General features: G+C 46.8%; 2 protein-coding genes across 5 annotated transcripts in view; both read left to right on the top strand.

Annotated features, from left to right (window-relative positions):
• The window catches only part of LOC147017223 (uncharacterized), a 284,769-nt gene that overhangs the window by 225,555 nt on the left and 37,429 nt on the right, over positions 1 to 21,785 (top strand). For all 4 annotated transcript variants that reach the window (XM_085846675.1, XM_085846676.1, XM_085846673.1 and 1 more), the window contains 4 exons: positions 6,324 to 6,960; positions 7,825 to 7,954; positions 16,414 to 16,503; positions 18,554 to 18,749. In XM_085846675.1, coding sequence (XP_085702801.1) covers positions 6,324 to 6,960; positions 7,825 to 7,954; positions 16,414 to 16,503; positions 18,554 to 18,749 — 1,053 coding nt within the window. The remainder of the gene's footprint in view (positions 1 to 6,323; positions 6,961 to 7,824; positions 7,955 to 16,413; positions 16,504 to 18,553; positions 18,750 to 21,785) is intronic.
• On the top strand, positions 8,599 to 14,798 carry LOC147017224 (uncharacterized; the record flags this gene model as incomplete). The annotated part of the gene is made up of 2 exons (XM_085847712.1): positions 8,599 to 10,571; positions 14,699 to 14,798. Coding segments are annotated over 2 exons (2,073 nt in total), but the record flags the coding sequence as incomplete, so codon positions are not given.

Here is a 21,785-nt window from a genome sequence, read left to right as displayed (position 1 = left end):
CTCACACTCTCTCTAAAAGGACCGTCTGGCAAACCTTCCCATCTAATTTCTTCGCAATCCTCTTGAAGTTCAGTCACTCAGACTTTTTGCCAAATTTTCAGCCATGATCTTTCTTGGGCAAACCATATATCTCAGTCGAGCCTCAACAATGCATACAAAAAATAGGACCACTGGATCTGTAGCTTATCTCGGCCCTGGCCTGATGTAACCCAAATTTGGTAGCATTCTGACTGGTGGGTCTAGAGAGGAAGGTTTTTGAAGGCATTTAGGTGATCTTTTTCCCAAACATTTATGAATTCCACCATTTTGGCACACTTCCAGTCACATTGTGGGCAGACTTCCGCAATTTCATTAACATGCCTACCCTGGCATAATGTTGCAACCAAAATTTGGTAGCATTCTGACTGGTGTGTCTGGAGAAGATTTTTGAAGAAATTTACTAAGTCAGCCATTTTGCCCAACTCAAAGTCATTTGACTGGAACAAGCTTTGCAATGCCTGTTCCCAGTCAGGAGAGGAACGTTGCTGCCAAATTTCAGCCGGATCAGCCCTGTGGTTTGCTCGGAAAAGTTGAAATAGGAGACGGACGGTGGGCATGACAATACCTTATCTGGAATTTAAATTCCAGATAAGCTAAAAACAGTTCCCTTACTCAACATTTTTCTATCATCAAACATCTGCCAGCATTTTCCTCTCACCACTCCCCTCCCTCGCAACTGGCGTTGTTGTCTTCCCCTTCCTCACCAGCAGTGCCCCACCCACCCCCTCCTAGACAGGCCTTTTCACCCCCTCACCCGAACGGTGTTTTCGCCCTCCCCCGCCTGTGTTTTCACACCACCCTATCACTCGCTGGCATTTTCACTTCAACCCACCCTCCCCCAACAGGCATTTTGCCCCATCCAAACATTCCCATCAACGTCTTCTCCCCACCAGTGTTCTCACCCTACCCTACCACCCCCACCATCGTTTTCAACCCCCACAGGCGTTTTTGCCCCGCCTTCTCACCCTGACCGGTGTTTTCACCCTGCCCTTCGACCCACACCAGCATTTTCACCAGGCCCTGCCCCATCCATCAGCGTTTTCACCCCACCCTCCCATCTCCACCAGTGTTTTTACCCCACCTTCTCACCCCCACCAGCGTTTTCACCCCACCCTCCCACCCCTTCATTTTTCACTCCTCCCACCCATTTTTGCCTTCCCCCACGCTGTTTCTTCCATCCCCTCTCCCCCGCCCATGATTTTGCTCCGACTCCCCGCTGACGTTTTCACCCCATCTTTCCCCCTCTCCCCAACCCTTAAAACTTTTTCAGACCCTTTTGACCCCTTAGACTCCTGAAGACCTATCCACACATTTGACCCCTTGACTTTTCGACCCTTAAACTAAAAATTATTAAACCCTCTTTAGATATTTTAGACTCCTTAAACCCCTTCGACCCTTTAGACCTGCAACTACTGTTGGAACATACCCTTTAGACATTTCAACTTTTAGACCCCTTGAGAGTATTTTATACCTTTTATACCCTTTTGACTTTTTAAGACCCTTTAAACCCTCTTCCACCACTTAGACACCTTGAGCCTTTAAACCCTTAAGATCTCTTTCAGTCATTTTACGCCCCTTGACCCTTATACCTTCAGTCCCATCATATCCTCTTTAGACACTTTAGAATCCTTCGACCCTTCAGACCCCAAATACTATTTGAAAATATCCTTTAGACCTCTTTGACCTTCAGTTGCCTTAAGACCATTTATGGATCCTTTGGACCACTTAGACCAGTGATCCTCACTATTTTTAGAAGGGGGTCAATTTTGCCGATAAGACATCAGTGTGATAGCCGCCACAACGCCTGCAGGACTCCAAAATGGCTGCGATTAGGCCCCATCTCTACATACTTTTTTGTTGTTGTTTTGGTTACTGGCCTGCATGCATAATTGTTTGTACACTGCCATCCACTGATGTGGTGATGTTACTTTTATGCTTCGCATTGGAACACTCATTTGAAATCATTGGGTCAATTTGATAGCATTTATGGTGGATTATGATAGGGTTTTTTCACATTTTTGCATTATCGGTCGTGCATCAGAGTCGCACTTTAGGCCACCAGGGGCCGCCAGTGGCTCCCGGGCCGCACGATGAAAAACGGGCACTTTAACTCTTTTGACATTTACACCCCTTGATCTGTTAGACTTGTGAGACCCCTTTAGCCACACATCACACAATCATGCAATATACAATCTTCTTGTAATATACAGACTATACTTTTTTTCAGTAAGTAATGTGCAATATCCACCGACCCAGAGGCTGGGTACTCCACAAAGTGGAGCAGAATTTGCATATTGTGTCACTGAATTGGTTCACCAATCAAAACCTGGAAGTATTTTGTTTATTTGCATTTCGCAAGTATCATGCTGAGCGCATCTTTCTTGTTTGTTTGTTTGTTTTGCATGTGCCTCAACTCTATTGGTGCAAACTTGGATTTGTGCCAGACTTCTCCCATTTATAGGATATATGTTGTCCTTTTTATCATGTTTTGCCCCAATGATGCCACGATTCTATTAATCGTTGTTGGGTTGAAGGTGACTTACCTGAATTAACAATTTCAGAAAAATATTTTCATTTATTTTTTGCACATTTCGATTTTGTTTTTTTTTCTTTACTTCATCTCTATATCTGCCTAATTTTTGCTTCTTCCATTCCCACCTGGCAGTCTAGTTGACATGAAGCTTTGAATGCAAATTCATGCTTTTTCTCCCAAGGAGAACCCAAAATGAGGCTTGGATGTTCGACTGTTGTGGGCCGGGGTTCGGTGGCGATAACCGACTACTAGGTGGAGCAGTAGAGCCGTCTTCCACCGAACACCCGGAATTTAGGTCGTGACTCTCGGACAACTCCGAAAGGTCACGGGTCACTTAGAGAACCGTGGTCGCCAATATTTTGACGGCGTGAGGTAGGGTCCACTTGTCTAATTCCAATTTACCTAAGTACCCACGCCGTCTAACTACCGGGGAAACCACACCCTCGGCCGACTCTGTCCGAACCGAGTCGCAGGTACCGACTCGGATCCGACGTAACCGAGCGGAGTTACCAGAGCCGCGCCGGTCCCAATGACAACTTACGGCACCAATGGCCTTACTAATTCTCAATACGCACCATGCTGGGTCAATGGGAGAAAGCACAGAAAACAAGCTGGTACATTTAACGGGTTTATTTATTAGGGGGAAGGGGAGCACACAAAGAGCTGAGTTATCCGAATATGAAAATGTAATGTACAATTAACACAGGGCACTTAGACAGTTTCTACTTACAGGATGGCATCACACACACACACACACACACACACACACACACACACACACACACACACACACACACACACACACACACAACTGGACCTTTATACCGAATAAACGGGTCTTTATTCGGTAGAGCCGGCCCGCGGTACCTTCCCGCCTCGTGCGGTCACACCGACTCCAAACGACCACGGTGGGACTCGAACCCACGACCTGAAGTCCACGGCCCACGAAGACCGCAGACGAAGACAATCGCCAACAAGACCGCAGACAAAGCCAATCACCACCAAGACCGCAGATGAAGCCAATCGCCACCAAGACCGCAGACGAAGCCAATCGCCACCAAGACCGCAGACAAAGCAGTCGCCACGATCACTCCTCTACTCTCTTGAGGTCGGAGCGGTTTCTTTTCTTGCCACTCGCCTCCTGATTGGACGAGACACCGTAGTAGCTTTCGGCACGCTCGCCTCCCATTGGCTGGGGCATGCATGCGATGCTCGCCCTTCGCTCATTGGCTGGAGGAAACGTCCCATGCCCTTCCTTGGAGCGGAGCCTCGATCTGAGGAGATGGAGGCTTCACCCACGCCTTCAGCCAAAAACACGTCAACAATGGCAACCGGGTTGAGTCAGGGACGGTGCCGTTGTTGTTGTTGTTGTTGTTGTTGTTGTAATAAACCTAACTATAAAATAACTCACAGCGCACACACGAAATTCCCATTAGACAGAAGGATGGGACTCTAACTATAAACACATACTTATCGAAATAACTAAGCTACGGGGACTGCTGTCTGTTTGTGTGCACAAGACTTCCATATTTGTAACACTACGACTCAGAATTTGCACATGGACTAGTACTTTGCCCAAATTTTGAGATCTTCCCAAGCACGTAACCTAAGATATATTTGATTTCCTTTAAATCCAACTTCTATCTTGGAAATGTTTCTTTAAAGCAACATTGAAATCAGAAATAAAACAATTGTGAGGCTGTTGATTGGAGGGTGGGAGGGGAGAGGTACGAACTAACAGTGGGATAGCAGTTTGACACAACAGTGTATCCTCCATAAAACATCCTCTGGTCGACAAACCTGGCCAAATGATTTTGGAGACAAAACGTGAATCATTTATTTTCTCAAAGTTAACATGATTCACATCAAGTTTTGTTTTATTTTTTATGCCTCCGTCGATGAGTTCGCCAGAGGCATTATGTTTTCTGGTTATCTGTCCGTCTGTCCGCCTGTCCGTAATTAGTTTTCGTTACCGCGATAACTTAAAAACAGCTGAAGGGAACCAAGTCAAACTTGGTACAAGTATGTATAATGATGCAAAGATGAACTTATTGGCTTTTGGAGTCAAGAGGTCAAAGGTCAGAGGTCATGTTCGGTAAAAATTCTATTACCGCGCTAACTTGTGAACCGGTGATTGTATTTTTACTAAACTTGATACAAGTATGTAAAATGATGTAAAGGTGAACTGATTAGATTTTGGCATCAAGATGTCAGAGGTCATGTCAGGTAAAGATGTGATACTTGAGAACAGCTGAAGAGATTTAAATCAAACATTGTATACAAGTATTATAATAATGTGGATGGAGACATATCGGTTGATGTCACAACGTCGAAGAGTGCCATTCTAGTTTTGTTTTGTTTTTTCCAAAAGCTTATCTGCTGATGAAAATCAAGCTCTCTAATTATTTATTTCTCATTTCCTTTGGGATTAATTGCTTTTCAGAAAGATTATTTGGCTCTGTCTATTGGTTTGAGTAATTATGCTGATTGGTTGTCTGCATCATTTTGGGATTGGTTGTGTTGAAATTTTTTCCCCTTCCCTCAAAGAAAGGAATATATTTAATGGGTTTTTTTTCACTTTTGTTGTTATCTTCACAAAGTTTCGCAAAATCAAGGGAAATTCCAGATTCCGTGCACACTCGATGTTCATCAGAAGCATAAATTCATCATGTTATTTGTATTATTCATCCCTGTCTTGATCTGCACACTTTACATCACTGAACAAGTTTTGAAATACCAAAAAAGATGGTGTGTGTTTTATACAGTTCCTCGTTGGTGACGAGTTTGATTTTTGTTGGTTACGTTATTTATTTATTTACACCATCCTGTGACCAGTAGCATAACCTGTGTAATGTTCCATTCATTTCCCGACATGTTCGACAGCCTGTTACCTCTGCCACCGAAGGTGGATGTAGGTTATGTTTTCACCCCTGTTTGTCTGTCTATCTGTCTGTAAGCAGGATATCTCAAAAGGGTGTATGACGAGCACTAATTGATTCGATTTTGGTTAAAGTCCAAATCTGGATCCAGATACGGGAATTTAAATTTTTTTTAAAGTGATTCTTCACCATTGAGAGATGGTGCCAAAAACGATATCTGGCACGATATCTCAAAAAGTTATGGATGAATTATATTTATGACAAAACGTGGTGGATGAGTAGGTTAGGTTTTCAGAACAAGCGGATTAGATTTTGGTTCAGGTGCAGATCCAGATCCGGTCTATCAATGGGATGCAAAATGTAAACTGTTCAGCTTGGCGCAGGTATGCGCTCAACCGAGTGCCATGTTCTAGTTTGTGTTCGTTATCGACACTTGAACGTTGTAATTCCATGCAGCACATATATTAAACCAAAAGTGTTGCACATGTTTTGTTTGGTTTCAGTCCTGCATGAAGAAATCTGTTCAAATAAATGAACACTGCTTAATCCTGCTGAATGGTTTTGGGTACCACCACCTTATTTATCTTTCTTCCCATCCCCATCGCCTCTTCGGATGAATACCTTTTTCTGACTGGCTAAAAGTATTCGTTTCCTAACTGCACCATCCGTTATAGTTATCCTTTCTCATTTAAGTAAACGGAAAGGCGTGTTTTGTGAACTTGGCTCTTACTTATCGGTCCCCGTGATCACCGAAAGTGGAATTTTTTTTTGTATTTTTCTACTGTAGATAATATAATGTGCCATTTTATGATTACAATTTTGTGGTCATATTATCTAAATTATCACCATTTATTGAGACTGTCATCCCACAGGTCGGATGGTGATTGCTAGTGAGGATCCACCTCCTGCAAAGAAAGCCAAGCCAGCATCCTCTTCAAGCTCTGCAGCAAGTGGCTCCTTTACAAAGAAATCTGACACGACTCTCATGCCACCCCCTCCCGCACCTCTTCCACCGACCCCGGCCCCGGCCCCAACACCAGTTTCAATCTCTGCCCCATTTTCTGTTACACCCCCTGTGCAAGCACTACGTCCAGTATCAAGTGTAGAACGGACAAGAGCTGATCCCAGACTTGAGCGCTATGCTTCCCAAGCTGCTGCAGCTTTACCTTCATCAGCTGAGCCAGCTCCACCGAAGCCACCCACCACCATTGGTGCAACAGAGCCGTCGAGTTTTATTCTACACCCGATGATGGTGCCTCAGTCGCCATCGCTCGATTTCATGACCGAAATGCCTGCTGCTCATGTGACACATTCACCTGGGCAACCGGTCTTCACCTCACTTTCACCACAGCAACCCGTACTGACTGCCAGCCCAGTGGCAAGTTCTAGGTTTGGCTTGGAGCAGGATGAGGAAGAAGAAAAGAAGAAGAAAAAGAAGAAGAAAAAAGAGGAGGAAGCAGAATTCAAAGCAGACACAAAGCCTTCAGTCATCTCTGTACCTGTTGTGAGGTGCTGCTTGCTGTGAGGGGGAGGGTGGGGGAGATTTTGCACAATTTTGCTGCCAGAAATGTTTGTTGTTTTTATTTGCCAGGGCCTTGTACAGGTTTTGTTTTCTTGCACGTTATGTGTGGATAAAAAGATTGCGTATAGATGTGCTTACAGGAATCCTTGATTGATAGAGTGCATACATAATACAGTCCAGAAATCTTTTTTAGAGAGGTTTTACTCACACGTGCTTTATTCAGCTGTCTTTTCCATCTTGAATTTGAAGCTTGTGAATTTTTACCTTAAATTTGCTTGATTTTTTTTATTATTATTTTTTTTTAAATGAACATTTCTAAGGAAAGATTTTGCTACTCGACAGGGCATTTTGAACTGTGTGGACAACTCATTCGCCAGTTACGCTTGATGTTTTTTGCTGTGGTTTCCTCCCACACCCCACCCTTCTGCCTTTAAACCAATGTGACTTGAATGCAGCACACTTTACCTCTTTGCAACATCGAATTTGTTCCAGTTAGCTTGGGATTGTTTGTTGCTTTGCGAGAAATGAAATGCCGATTGTTGTCTTTTTTTTTCGGAATTTTTCAACGAGAGAATTAGTTCAGCTCGTCGTTTGTGCTGCAGGAAGGCCTTCGTCGGGAACCAAATTCTTTCTCCACTAAGGAAGTTTTGTATGCCTCTTTTTCTCGATAGAAAGCTGTTTTTCTCAGCACAAAACTTGACAATTCGTCTAATCCAGAAATTGTTGCACTGTTGCGAATTGCGACTCTCGAGCTTCTCTTACCCCCCCAATTCTTATCCATGGCGTATGTAAACCGGTATCGTCGTTTTAATGTGGGCATTTGTGTGCTCGCTTTTTTATGTCATTTCTAGCCAAGAAATTGAGCTGCAGGCTTTGTCACACTTGGAGAGTTTGTGGAAGGGGTTTGTCAACATGCACGGCGTCGCCAAGGTGGTGATGAAGGCATATCCTGTGTCGGGCTCCATGACCAGTGTGGCGGAGGTGAGAAGGTTACCCTCTTTTGCTGGTGTTCATGCTGGAGGTTTCTGGTGCTTTCAGCATACAGGTGGTGACATCTTTACAAGGACGAGAAGACCCATTACTTTTCACTCAACTGAACTCATGCCTGGGGCTTTTCATATTCTGGCCAAGATCAGAATTTCTTCCCTATGCATCAATAGCATCACACGTGCACCACTGTCTGCATAGGTTGGGCTATTTGGTGTTGTTTCATGATGCTGTGAACTCAGGTTCAAATATTGCATTAAATATCATGGATGGATTGTTCATGGTCTCCTAATCTCCAGTTGACGACATAAAAATACAATGATGTATACGTCATTGTCCTGCTTATGGCGAACATGTGCACACTCATCCAGAAACATGAACCGTAGATACTTTAAAATATTTTTTTAAAAATTCTCTATCTCTGTATCTCTTATCTGATCATCCAGATGGTCAATCAATCAGGCACTCAATATGTTGAAGGAATTAGCCAGATCTCTTTAAAATTGATTGCTAATTTTGGTGATGTGTCTCCTGTTAAGGAGCTTTTTTCTCTTCGTGGTAAAGCCACTGCATTCTTTCTGCCTCTCCTCATCCTCTTCTCTGCCCGATCTTCCTCTTCTCTGACTGTCCTCTAAACTTCCTACTGTTTGTCAAACTTTTCCTTCAACTATCCCTCACTAATTCTAACTAGTACTACAAGCCCTGGTTCTGCTTCCGCTCCTCCTCCTCCTCCTCTGCTTCCACTTCCTCTTCTTCACTGCTTCTCCTCCTCCTCCCCTCCACTTCCTTTTCTCTTCAACTTCCTCTTCTGCACTTTGTCATCTTCTCCTTCCCTTCCTCTTCTCCTCCTTGTCCTCTGCTCTCTCTTCTCCTTGTCCTCCACTGCCTCTTCTCCTCATTGTACTCTGCTTCGTCTTCTCCTCCTGTGCTTCCTCTTTTCCTTCTCTGCTTCCTCTTCTCTGCTGACTCTTATTCATTTCCTCTTCTCTGCTTCCTTTTATCCTCTGCTTCCTCCTATTATCCTTCCTTCCTCCTATTATCCTCTGCTTCCTCTTATCCTCCGCTTCCTCTTGTCATCCTCCGCTTCCTCGTCATCCTCCGCTCCCTCTTATCATCCTCCGCTTCCTCTTATCATCCTCCGCTTCTTCTTATCATCCTCCACTTCCTCTTATCATCCTCAGCTTCTTCTTATCATTCTCCACTTCTTCTCATCATCCTCCGCTTCTTCTCATCATCCTCCGCTTCTTCTTATCATCCTCCACTGCCTCTTCCCTGTTGTCGTCCCCGTCTTCATACCTGTCCCCATTCTCCCAACCCCCCCTCCTCATCCTCCTCCCCATCATCCTCTTCTTCATCCTCCTCTTCATCATCATACTCCTCCCCATCTTATTCCTCCTCCTCCCTGTACTCCTCCCACTCGTCTTTTCCCCACTGTCCTCTTCCCCAAACTCCGCCTCCCCGTCGTCGGCCTCTCCAACGTCGTCCTCACTGTCATCTTCCCCGCCATTGACCCGCCGTCCTCCACGCCATCGTCGTCCTCCACGCAGTCGTCCTCCACGCAGTCGTCCTCCACGCAGTCGTCCTCCACGCCGTCGTCCTCCACGCCGTCGTCCTCCACGCCGTCGTCCTCCACGCCGTCGTCCTCCACGCCGTCGTCCTCCACGCCGTCGTCCTCCACGCCGTCGTCCTCCACGCCGTCGTCCTCCACGCCGTCGTCCTCCACGCCGTCGTCCTCCACGCCGTCGTCCTCCACGCCGCCGTCCTCCACGCCGCCGTCCTCCACGCCGTCGTCCTCCACGCCGTCGTCCTCCACGCCGTCGTCCTCCACGCCGTCGTCCTCCACGCCGTCGTACTCCCCGTTTTCCTCCTTCCTGTCTTCCTCCTTCCTGTCCTCCCACACCCACTCCTCCTCCCCTCCCCCTTTTCCAACTCTCCCCCACCCTCCTCCTTCCCATCCACCCCTCACTCTACTCCACTTCCTCCTCTCCTTAACTACTTCCTTCTCTCCTACTCTACTTCCACTTCTACTTCTTGTTGTCCTCGACTTTTCCTCCCCAGCTCGGTGTTCTCCCCATCCGCTTGCTCTTCTCCCCATCTGCTTGCTCTTCTCCCCATCCGCTTGGTTTTCTCCCCATCCGCTTGCTCTTCTCCCAATCCGCTTGCTTTTATCCGCATCTGCCTCCTCTGTTCCCCATCTGCTTCCTCTGTTCCCCAACTGTTTCTTCTGCTCTCCATCCGCTTCCTCTGATCCCCATCTGCTTCCTCTTCTCCTCATCCGCTTCTTCATTTCCTCCTTGTTGTCATTCTCCTCCTCCCTCGTCACCCACTTTGTATCCCCCTTGTTCCCCGCTTCGTCTTACCCCTCGTCCCCCACTTCCTCTCCCCCCTCGTCCCCCGCTTCCTCTCCCCCCTCGTCCCCCGCTTCCTCTTCCCCCTTGTTCCCCTCTTCCTCCCTCATCCCCGCTTCCCAGTCCCCCTCGTTCTCCGCTTCCTCTTCCCCCTCGTCCCCCACTTCCTTTTCCCCCCTCGTCCCCTGCTTCGTCTTCCCCCTCATCCCCCGCTTCGTCTTCCCCCTCATCCCCCGCTTCGTCTTCCCCCTCATCCCCGCTTCGTCTTCCCCATCGTCCCTTGCTTCCCCTTCCCGTTTCGTCCCCCGCTTCCTCTTCCCCCCTCGTCCCCCACTTCCTCTTCCCCTTTTTCCTCGCTTCCTCTTCCTCCCTCTGCCCCCGCTTCCTCTTCCCCTCCTCGTCCCCCACTTCCTCTTCTCCCCTCGTCCCCGCTTCGTCTTAACCCCTCGTCCCCCGCTTCCTCTTCCCCCCTCGTCCCTCACTTCCTCTTCCCCCCTCGTTCCCCGCTTCCTCTTCCCCCTCGTCCCCAGCCTCGTCTTCCCCATTGCCCCCCGCTTCCTCTTGCCCATCGCCCAAAGTCCGCTTCCTATTCCCCATCCCGCGTTTCCTCTTCCCCATCATCTCCCGCTTCCTCCACCCCATCGTATCCCGCTGACTCTCCTCCTCGTCTCCCAGTTCCTGTCCCATCATCCCCAGATCCTGTTCCCCTCGTCCCCCGCTTCTTCTCCCCCATCATCATGCGCTTCCTCTCCCCCTCATCCACTGCCTCTCTCCCCTCGTCCCCCGGTTCCTGTCCCATCATCCCCAGATCCTGTCCTCCGCTTCCTCTCCCTCCTCGTGTCCCGTTTCCTCTCCCACCTCCTCCCCCGCTTCCTCACCGCCTTATCCCCCCTTCCTCTCCCCCTAGTCCCCCGCTGCCTCTCCCCCTCATCCCCCGCTTCCTCTCCCGCTCGTTCCCCGCCCCTCACCCACTTGATCCCCGCTTCCTCTCCACCTAGTCCCCTGCTTCCACTCCCCTTCGACCCCCGCTTCCTCTCTCCCTCGTCCCCGCTTCCTCTCTCCCTCGTCCCCCGCTTCCTCTCTCCCTCGTCCCCCGCTTCCTCTCCCACCTCTTCCCCCGCTTCCTAGTCCCACCTCCTCCCCGCTTCCTCTCCCCCTCGTCCCCCGCTTCCTCTCCCCTCGTCCCCTGCTTCCTCTCCCTCTCGTCCCCCGCTTCCTCTCCCCCTCGTCCCCCGCTTCCTCTCCCGCTCATTCCCCGCCCCTCACCCACTCTATCCCTGCTTCCTCTCCCCCTAGTCCCCCGCTTCCTCTCCCACCTCTTCCCCGCTTCCTCTCCCACCTCCTCCCCGCTTCCTCTCCACCTCGTCCCCCACTTCTTCTCCCCCTCATCCACTGCCTCTCTCTCTCCTCGTCCCCCGGTTCCTGTCCCATCATCCCCAGATCCTGTCCCCCGCTTCCTCTCCCTCCTCGTGTCCCGTTTCCTCTCCCTCTTCTCCTGTTTCCTCTCCCACCTCCTCCCCGCTTCCTCACCGCCTCATCCCCGCTACCTCTCCCCTAGTCCCCCGCTTCCTCTCCCCCTCGTTCCCCGCTTTGTCTCCCCCTCCTCCCCCGCTGCCTCTCCCCCTCCTCCCCGCTGCCTCTCCCCCTCATCCCCCACTTCCTCTCCCCTCATCCCCCACTTCCTCTCCTGCTCGTTCCCCGCCCCCTCACCCACTCGATCCCCGCTTCCTCTCCCCCTAGTCCCCTGCTTCCTCTCCCCCTAGTCCCCCGCTTCCTTTCCCCCAAGTCTCCCGCTTCCTCTCCCCCTCGTCCCTGCTTCCTCTTCCTTCTCGTCCGCCGCTTCCTCTCGCCCTCTTCTTCCTCCTCTCGCCCTCTTCTTCCGCCTCCTCTCCCCCTCGTCCCCCTCTTCCTCACCCCTCTCCCTCGTCCCCCGGTTCCTCTCCCCTCGTTCCCCGCTTCCACTCCCCATGGTCCCCCGCTTCCTCTCCCCATGGTCCCCGCTTCCTCTCCCCATAGTCCCCCGCTTCCTCACCCCCCCTTGTCCCTCATTTCCTCTCCTCCCTCCTTCCCTGCTTTCCCTTCCTTCTCATCCTCTGCTTCTTCTCCCCCTCTTCCTCCACTTCCTTTACTCCTTGTTCCCCGCTTCCTCTCCCTCTCTTCCCCCGCTTCCTCTCCTCTCGTCCCCCGCTTCAGCTCCCCCCTCATCCCCCGCTTCGTCTCCCCCCTCCTCCCCCGCTGCCTCTCCCCCTCCTCCCCCGCTGCCTCTCCCCCTCATCCCCCACTTCCTCTCCCGCCCCTCACCCACTCAATCCCCGCTTTCTCTCCCCCTAGTCCCCGCTTCCTCTCCCCCTAGTCCCCCGCTTCCTCTCCCCCTAGTCCCCCGCTTCCTTTCCCCCAAGTCCCCCGCTTCCTCTCCCCCTCGTCCCTGCTTCCTCTTCCTTCTCGTCCGCCGCTTCCTCTCGCCCTCTTCTTCCTCCTCCTCTTGCCCTCTTCTTCCGCCTCCTCTCCCCCTCGTCCCCCGCTTCCTCACCCCTCCCCCTCGTCCCCCGCTTCCTCTCCCCCTCGTTCCCCGCTTCCACTCCCCATGGTCCCCGCTTCCTCTCCCCATGGTCCCCGCTTCCTCTCCCCATAGTCCCCCGCTTCCTCACCCCCTTGTCCCCCATTTCCTCTCCTCCCTCCTTCCCTGCTTTCCCTTCCTTCTCATCCTCTGCTTCTTCTCCCCCTCTTCCTCCACTTCCTCTACTCCTTGTTCCCCGCTTCCTCACCCTCTCTTCCCCGCTTCCTCTCCTCTCGTCCCCGCTTCAGCTCCCCCCTCATCCCCCGCTTCCTCACCCCTCTCCCCCCGCTCCCTCTCTCCCTGGTCCTCTCCCAACCATCCCCCGCTTCTTCTTAACCCTCGTCCCCCGCTTCCTCTCCTCCCTCATCCCCCGTTCCTCACCCCCTTGGCCCCCACCACCTCTCCTCCCCCCGCTTCCTCTCCCCCTCGTCTCCCGCTTCATCTTACCCCTCATCCCCCACTTCATCTTATCCTCGTCCCCCACTTCCTCTCCTCCCTCGTCCCCAGTTCCTCTCCCCCTTGTCCACACAACCTCTCTTTCTCACCCGCTTCTGATTCCCCCTTGTCCCCCGCTTACTCTCCCCCTTGTCCCCCGCTTACTCTCCCCCTTGTCCCCCGCTTACTCTCCCCCTTGTCCCCCGCTTTCTCACCCCCTTGTCCCCCGCTTTCTCACCCCCTTGTCCCCCACTTTCTCACCCCCTTGTCCCCCGCTTTCTCACCCCCTCATTCCCCGCTTCATCTCCCCCTAGTCCCCCACTTCCTCTCCCCAAGTCCCCCGCTTCCCCCCTCATCCCCCACTCCCTCTCGCCCTCATGCTCCACTTCCTCACCCCCTCGTCCCCCGCTTCCTCCTCCCCTAGTCCCACGCTTCCTGCCTCCCCCCGTCCCCGCCTCCGCTCTTCCCCGTTACTCTCCCCCTTGTCCCCCACTACCTCTCCCCACTTCCTCTTCCCCCTCGTTCCCCGCTTCCTCTTCCCCCTCGTTCCCCGCTTCCTCTCCCCCTCCCCTCGTCCCCCGCTTTCTCACCCCCTCGTCCACCGCTTCCTCTCCCCCTTGTCCCCCACTACCTCTCCCCGCTTCCTCTTCCCCCTCGTTCCCCGCTTCCTCTTCCCCCTAGTTCCCCGCTTCTTCTCCCCCTCATCCCCCACTTCCTCCCGCCTTCATGCTCCACTTCCTCACCCCTCTCATCCCCCGCTTCCTCCCCCTTAGTCCCCCGCTTCCTCGCCCCCCTCATCCCCCGCTTCCTCTCCCCTAGTCCCCACTTCTTCTCCACCTCATCCCCCACCTCCTCTCGTCCTCATGCTCCACTTCCTCACCCCCTCGTCCCCCACTTCCTATCCTCGCCCCCCCTTGTCCCCTGCTTCCTACCCTCGTCCCCCCCTCGTCCCCCGCTTCCTCGTCTCCTGCTTGATATCACAAACTCTGCCATCCTTCAGATGGACATGAGTCTGTGTGGTCCCGTCTGCTTGTATTAGTTTGCGGACATTCTATTTCCAGTGTATTTTGCGTCGAGGCGGTGAGATTGCCAACACCCTGACAAAATTCCAGCCACATCTCAGTTGAATGTGAAGCCTGGACATGCAGTTTGTGAAAAACTTGAGCCAAAAACTTTCTCTGGGTGTCCTCTTATTTATTTTATTTTATTTATATTTGTATACGCCATCGAGGCTCGTGTTGGAGATAAAAGCTACAAAGAAGATCGGATTTTTTGAGACCCAACAAGAAGATCGGATTTTTGAGGGGCTGTTAAAATAGTTGTAATTGATCTACTGTGAAGCTGTCTTTTATATTGCTGTTAACTCCATTGCACTCTTTCTGCTTGGATGTCCTTCAGACACAACCAAGATTTTGGACCTGCTATTCAAAGAGGTTCTGTGATCAGTCAAAACCTCAATGATGAACATTTCCCAGTTGATCATCTGGACGGTCATTGAATAAGACTCATCATTTGCTGAAGGAATTCTTCAAATCTCACTAACTCGTTTGTGCACGTATACCCGCTCTAACACCATAAATTCCTGTGCCTGGCACCTTCTTGAACCGCTATAGCTGTACACCCTATCTCTTTGTTCTTTCCCCTTGCCCCCCCAACCCCCCTTACCCCTCAACCAAACCATTTTACCTTTAATCTTGTTTTCTCCCCTTATCTTCAAGGACATTTCACTTTTTAACTCTCAGTAATAACTAGATGTTGGCTTGGCAATGAAAATATATTGGGGTTTGATGTACACACCTGAATACTGGGTGCTGGATTCATGGCAACTATTATGAAGTGGTTTAAAGTGAGAAAAGGAAAAGGTGAAAGAGGGGGTTTTGGAAGATGGAAAGAAGAAAAGGTGTCAGGAAGAGCCTACATGAAAAGAGAAGGGCGATATAGAAAAAGGAGAGTCCCAAGAGACCATAAATGTCACTATGCATTTGCAATGTGAAAATGGCCCTTTGGGCAATTTCAGCGTGCATGATTAGCACAACTTGAACTTTCTTTCTGTTGTAAATTGATGATAACTTTCAACTTTGCTGGCTATCTCTCCGTTCCCATCAAAGTTTATATTTAGCTTTATAAGTCTGTCACATTTAGAAAAAAAATTCCAGTAACTTTGGAGTACATAAAACACATTTCTGGAGCAAACTTTTGATATTCATCCTTTCTTTCCAAATGAACATGCTGGAGCTCCATTCGTTTTCAGAATTTTTTCATACTCTTCACAATTGCTTGCAATCACATGCTATCATTATTGTAAGCAAAGTTTGGTCCATTTCAGTGATCAAGGGGTGATGAACGTTTTGTTTTTGTCCTCAAACTGTGAACATAATATAAACGGATCTTCTATATGGTAAACTCGCAAAGTTCCAATGCAGCTGCTCCTGTACCCATGAGTCGAGTTTCAAGCAACCAAACGAGTACACCTCATGAAGAAAGAGCTACATCCAGATGATGTTGACAATAGCCAGGATAGCAACCCATTACAACAGTTGGTGTGATTGAAACAACGCAAACCTTAATTGCTTCCACCTGCAGCAAATTGATCACTTGCTTCTTGATCTTCTGTGTGCGTGGTTTCGTTTATCTCACTTTTTTTTTAATGCGAAATGTTATTCATTTATACACTACTAGCCTGGTGACCAAAGCACTTGACAATGCAGGTATTAGCCAACAAAAGGCACAGAGGTATTTCTGTGCCATTTGTCGATTTCTTCACACTGAGGTCTTTTCAGATACATAGTTTGCAAAATTATTGTGTCAGCATCTCTGAATTAAGAAGCAACTTCTGATTCAAATGATATTGGTGTTCTTCCAATGACCTGCTTGAAGAAGTAAGAAGTGATTGTTAGATTGTATTTAAATCTCAAGTGATTGCTGATGAATGTCAGGCAAAATAAAATCTGTTTTTCTTGACAACTAAATGCCTTCCTCTTAGTGTCTTAAGGTTTCGTTCTTTAATACGGAATGTTTTCAGTCAAAATATGGGAATTATCTGTATAGATTGCATATTTTAATTTTTAATTCTGCACCTTAACCCTTGATTTTGTTTTTATTTTGGAATGCAGGAACTTCCTGACACGATACATATTGGTGGAAGGATTTTGCCCAAGATGGTGTGGGATTATGTTGGAAAGCTCAAAACATCAGGCTCCAAGGTGATTGAAAATGTTTTAAAAGGATAAAAAGGTAAAACTTTTTGGGGTTGGGTTACGGGATGTGGGGTGGGAGACGACAAAACGTGACATAACATAACGTACCTTAACATGACACAATCTTATGTCATAACACAACAATCATAAGTCAACAATCATGTGTCATTACATAATCATGTCATAACAATCATGGGTCTTCACAAAATCATGTCTTAACACAACACGATCATGTCATAACAACAATTACATGTCATAACACAACACAATTATGTCATAACAATCATATGTCATAACACAACACATTCATGTCATAACAACAATCATATGTCAACACAACACAATCATGTCATAACAACAATCATATGTCATAACACAATCAACCGGGCGTAGTGGCGTGCGCCTGTAATCCAGCTACTCAGAGACTTGGGTTGGAGGATCGCTTGAGGAAGGGAGCTCTGTGCTGGGCCGCACTATGAGAGGGTGTAGGGCAGCCCGGAATCATGGTGAAACCCAATCCCTATCCCTGTGTCGTAAGAGGCGACCAGGGTTGCGTCAGGAAGGGCATCCGGCGTAAAACCTGTGCCAAATCAGTATGCGGATCAGATCCGCTGTGGCGACCCCTAACGGGAGCAGCCGAAAGAAGAAGAACAACATGTCATAACACAATTTGTCATAACAATCATATGTCAAAACACAACAATCCTGTCAAAACACAACAATCCTGTCATAATACAACAATCATGTCATAACACAACAATCATGTCATAACAACAATCATGTTTCACAACACAACACAATCATTTGTCATAACATAATCATGTGTCATAACATAACAATCATATGTCATAACACAACACAATCATATGTCATAACAACCATGTCATAACACAATCATATGTTATAACACAACAATCATGTCATCACAATCATATATCAAACAACACAATCATATGTCTTAATACAACACAATCATATGTCATAACAGTCATATATCATATGTCATAACACAATCAGATGTCATAACAGTCTCATATATCATAACAATCATATGTCATAACACAACAATCATGTCCTCACAATCATATCATAACACAACCAAATCATATGTCATCATACAACACAATCATATGTCATAACACAACACAATCATATGTCATAGCACAATCATATGTCATAACAACAATCATGTCATAACAACAATCATATGTCATAGCACAACAATCATGTCATGACAACAAGCATATGTCAATCATATGTCACAACAATCATTTGTCATAACAGTCATTTATCATAATCATATATGATAATCATATGTCATAACACAACACAATAATTTGTCATAACACAATCATATGTCATAACAATCTCATATATCATAACAATCATATGTTATAACACAACAATCATGTCATCACAATCATATATCACAACACAACACAATCATATATCATAACACAACACAATAATATGTCATAACACAATCCTATGTCATAACACAATACAATCATTTGTCATAACACAATACAATCATTTGTCATAACACAATACAATCATATGTCATAACACACAATCATATGTCATAACACAACACAATCATATTTCATACCACAATCATATGTCATAACACAACAATATGTCATAACAACAATCATATGTCATAACAATCATGGCATAACAACAATCATATGTCATAAAATAATCATTTCTCACAACAATCATATGTCATAACACAACAAGCATATATTATAACAACAATAATGTGTTGTAACAGTCATGAACTACAACAGTCATATGTCATCACAACCATGTATCATAACACAACAATCATATATTATTGCAACAATCGTGTCATAACATAATTGTATGCCATAACATAATGGCATACATACATAACATAATGGCATAACATAAGGTCAATAAAAAGCACATCATCAAAACATAATCATGATCTCCAGTCATAGCTTGTACTTGATGCAACTTTATTCCCTTTGTGATTTGCTCTGATCCTCAATCCTTTACTCCCCTTTTTTCTGCCCATCTTTATGCATGACAGGAGGTTTGCATAATCCGTTTCCATCCTGCCACTGACGAAGAAGCTGTGGCATACATCTCTCTGTACTCCTACTTCAACAGCCGTCAGCGTTATGGCGTCATATCTAACGCCTCTCGTTCCCTCAAGGACATGTACCTCATCCCTCTGCCTGCTCTGCACCCTGTTCCTGAACAGTTGCTGCCTTTCGACAACCCAGGTACGGATTATCCATCTCCATTTTGACAGCATCCCATCCACAGCCTCTCTCTCTCTCTCTCTCTCTGTCTCTGTCTCTGTCTCTCCCTCTCTTTCTTTCTCCCTTTACCCATCCCCTTTTGGCAGCCCAGGTTTCATCCGGATGGAGTCCGAGACCTCGAAGCTACTTGCCAGGCTTGTCAAGGAGATTTTCTTGACCTCCTGCTGTGTCATCCTGAATAGTATATGCATTCTGTAGTGCAAACAATATATGGCTGAAAAGATCTGAAATGAAAATAATTCATTTTCTTCCTTTGTTGGAAAATGAATTATTTTCATTGAAAGAACTTGGTTCTTTTAGTTTTTGCTGTTATTTTTATCTATTTACTTTTCAATCCCACCACTAAATTGCAATATTGGTCAGGTTGAATATTGGTCAAAAGGTAAGTTCAATTCGATTTTGCCTTGAAAAATTAAAAACTTTTCACCACATCACATCTTTTCTTCTGGATATATTCAGAAACCTTGCATTTCCTGAACTTTATACACTTGGCTTTTGTTGAGATATGGCAAGCTTTGATACTTATGTGTAAATGAATTGTGTCTTCTTGACTTGGCAAATAAATATTTTTGATCACAGACTGGATCCTGGTTCACTTCGAGTAACTTTCACGGCACAAAGTTAGAATTATAAAGTGGCCTTTAGCCATTGTCTTTTCCTCGTCAAAATTGTACGGCCTGGTCCTATAAACAAAGCAGTAAAAAAGAAAATTGGGTTGGGGAGGAGTGGGATCAATAAGAACCTAGTTTTTTGATTGAAGTTAATTTCCTCTAACTTTTTAAAATCGAGTATACATGTAAGTATCCTTAGATTCTCAGAACAAGCAACTATTGGAACATAATATTCTTAGTTTTAAAATTACTTTAATGCAGCTGCTTAAAGTTGGCTATAGTGCACAGTCCTGTTTTCTGGTCATTTTTACATAAAGCACTACCTCAAACATGGTGTACATTTTCGTTCACGTTTTGGACATTTGTCACGAATCTCTTCCTGCTCAGTCCAGGGTAGTGCTCATACTTAGGACAAACGTTTCTCTTTATGGTTTAACTCGGGTCAGATCAGTTTTCCTATTCCATTTCAATTTTTTGGTCAACAGCATGAAGACTGTCAGTTTATCTTCCATTTTTGGGCAAAGTGCCACAGAATGCAAAATTACTTTGGGTTAAATTAGAAAACAGGTGCTGCTGTGCATTTAACTTCAAGGATTTAGTTTTATACCTGCAAGGTTGAACATAGGGTCCATGTTTTGAAGGCTGTGGCCCTTCAAAGTCGAGTATCATCAATAACATTCATCTCACCTCAGCCATCTTTAAATTATCGAGACGGCCAGCGCTGCTCGTTCTCCATCTCATGCATGTGAGTAAATGCCTGCCAAAACTAAATAATCTTTAAATGTAGGCGTCGTCATAATGTGATGGTTCACAAAGCATAATCTTTCATTGTTTGATATAATTCACACCAGCTCACAAACTCAACCCCGAGATGAGACATCAGTGACGCCTGTCCTTTCCGTGACTCTCAGCGCCATTACTCGTGATTTTGGATGATGTGCTCATGGTGGAATCTTTCCTATGGTTCCTTGAATCTGCAAAGCGGTCGTGGTTCTGGCTGGAAGACTATTTTTTGCACATCTTGTCGAAACAGTTCAACCTGTTGAGTGGCACCTACCAGGAATGATATTGGGATGCCTCATCTGAAGAGGTGCTTACCTTTGCAGGTCTGCATTTACAATGGAACACCTCAAAACAGTTTGCAGGGAAAATGGTTCATGAGATCATTGGAGTTCATGCATGCTTGGCAATATTGGTGAGATTATTTACTGGGACAGAAGCAGCTGGTTTTGCACTTTAAACTTCATGAGAATACCAATAAATATAGACTTTAAAAAGCACAAGGACACCATTCAAACTCGTTCAAATTTTGATTTGGTGGAACTTTCACATCAGAATGCCTTCCCCAGAGTTGTTTTACAAACTCTGAGACGAGGCCATTTTAATGCATTGCACAAGCCTATTTTTTGTCACCTTTAATTGAGAAGCTGCTGCTCATCAAACTCTTGGCATCAGAAGCTCCATCGGTGAAGTGACAGAGTATCTTCAACACAAAAGGATTCAAGTGTGCACCACGGCATCATCGTCTGAGAAGCCCCTTTTCAATCATAATGAGGGTTCCATGCACTGTGACCGTCTGTAGTTCCAACCACAGGATCGTTTTGTAATTACAGTGTTTGCTAATTGGAATCATTGGACAAAATTACCCTGTGCAGGCTCCTCTATCACATATCAGTCCATTCTGGCATGTTTGATCAACTTATCCATGAAATGTTTTTGGGGTTTTTTTTGGTCAAGGATTATTTAAAACGTGTCCCCAGACTTCAGGTCTTGGAGTTTTGGCCTCCTCCACGGACCACTGTAAAGTTGCACTAAAAAGCTGAAGTTTCTTGAAAGCGAGCGCCCTCTGCTGTTGAGAGGTTGCACCTGCAACCTGTATGACGATGATGAAACGGCTTTTGGATGCCGTGTTGACGATAAACCAATTTATTTTCAGTCGTCACCCATTTTTCAATAATTTTACCTTCACACCAACTTACAAACGACAGGTTGATTGAAGCAACTTTCCAAAAATATTTGCACAATGATGGTTTTCATTTTAAGCATATCTTGTAAATGCTTGTGCATCCCAAAAACACCTTTCAACTCATAAAAATGAGATGGTATGAAACTATACGAGTGACGGATGCAATGGGTCATTGTTGTGTAATCTCAAGTAAAGAATGTAAACGTCATTTTTTATTTTTTGGGGGTTTATTTATTCGAGCTGGAGTTGAATAAGTCCCAGGGTATTGATTGCATTGTCTCGGGTTGAGGAACAAAAGGATTATCCTCGAATTGAATCAAAAGCCGGTCTCAAGTGAACCAGTTTGATGCAGCTTTGAAGTTAGTTGCAATCATAGCCATGTTGGATGTATGAGGCAAAAACAAACTTTTGAACATTACT

This window comes from Eptatretus burgeri, chromosome 11 (genome assembly GCF_056783735.1).
Source record: "Eptatretus burgeri isolate ZD-2024b chromosome 11, Ebu_testis_v1, whole genome shotgun sequence".
NCBI lineage: Eukaryota > Metazoa > Chordata > Myxini > Myxiniformes > Myxinidae > Eptatretus > Eptatretus burgeri.
This window is presented reverse-complemented; position numbering and strand designations above follow the sequence as displayed.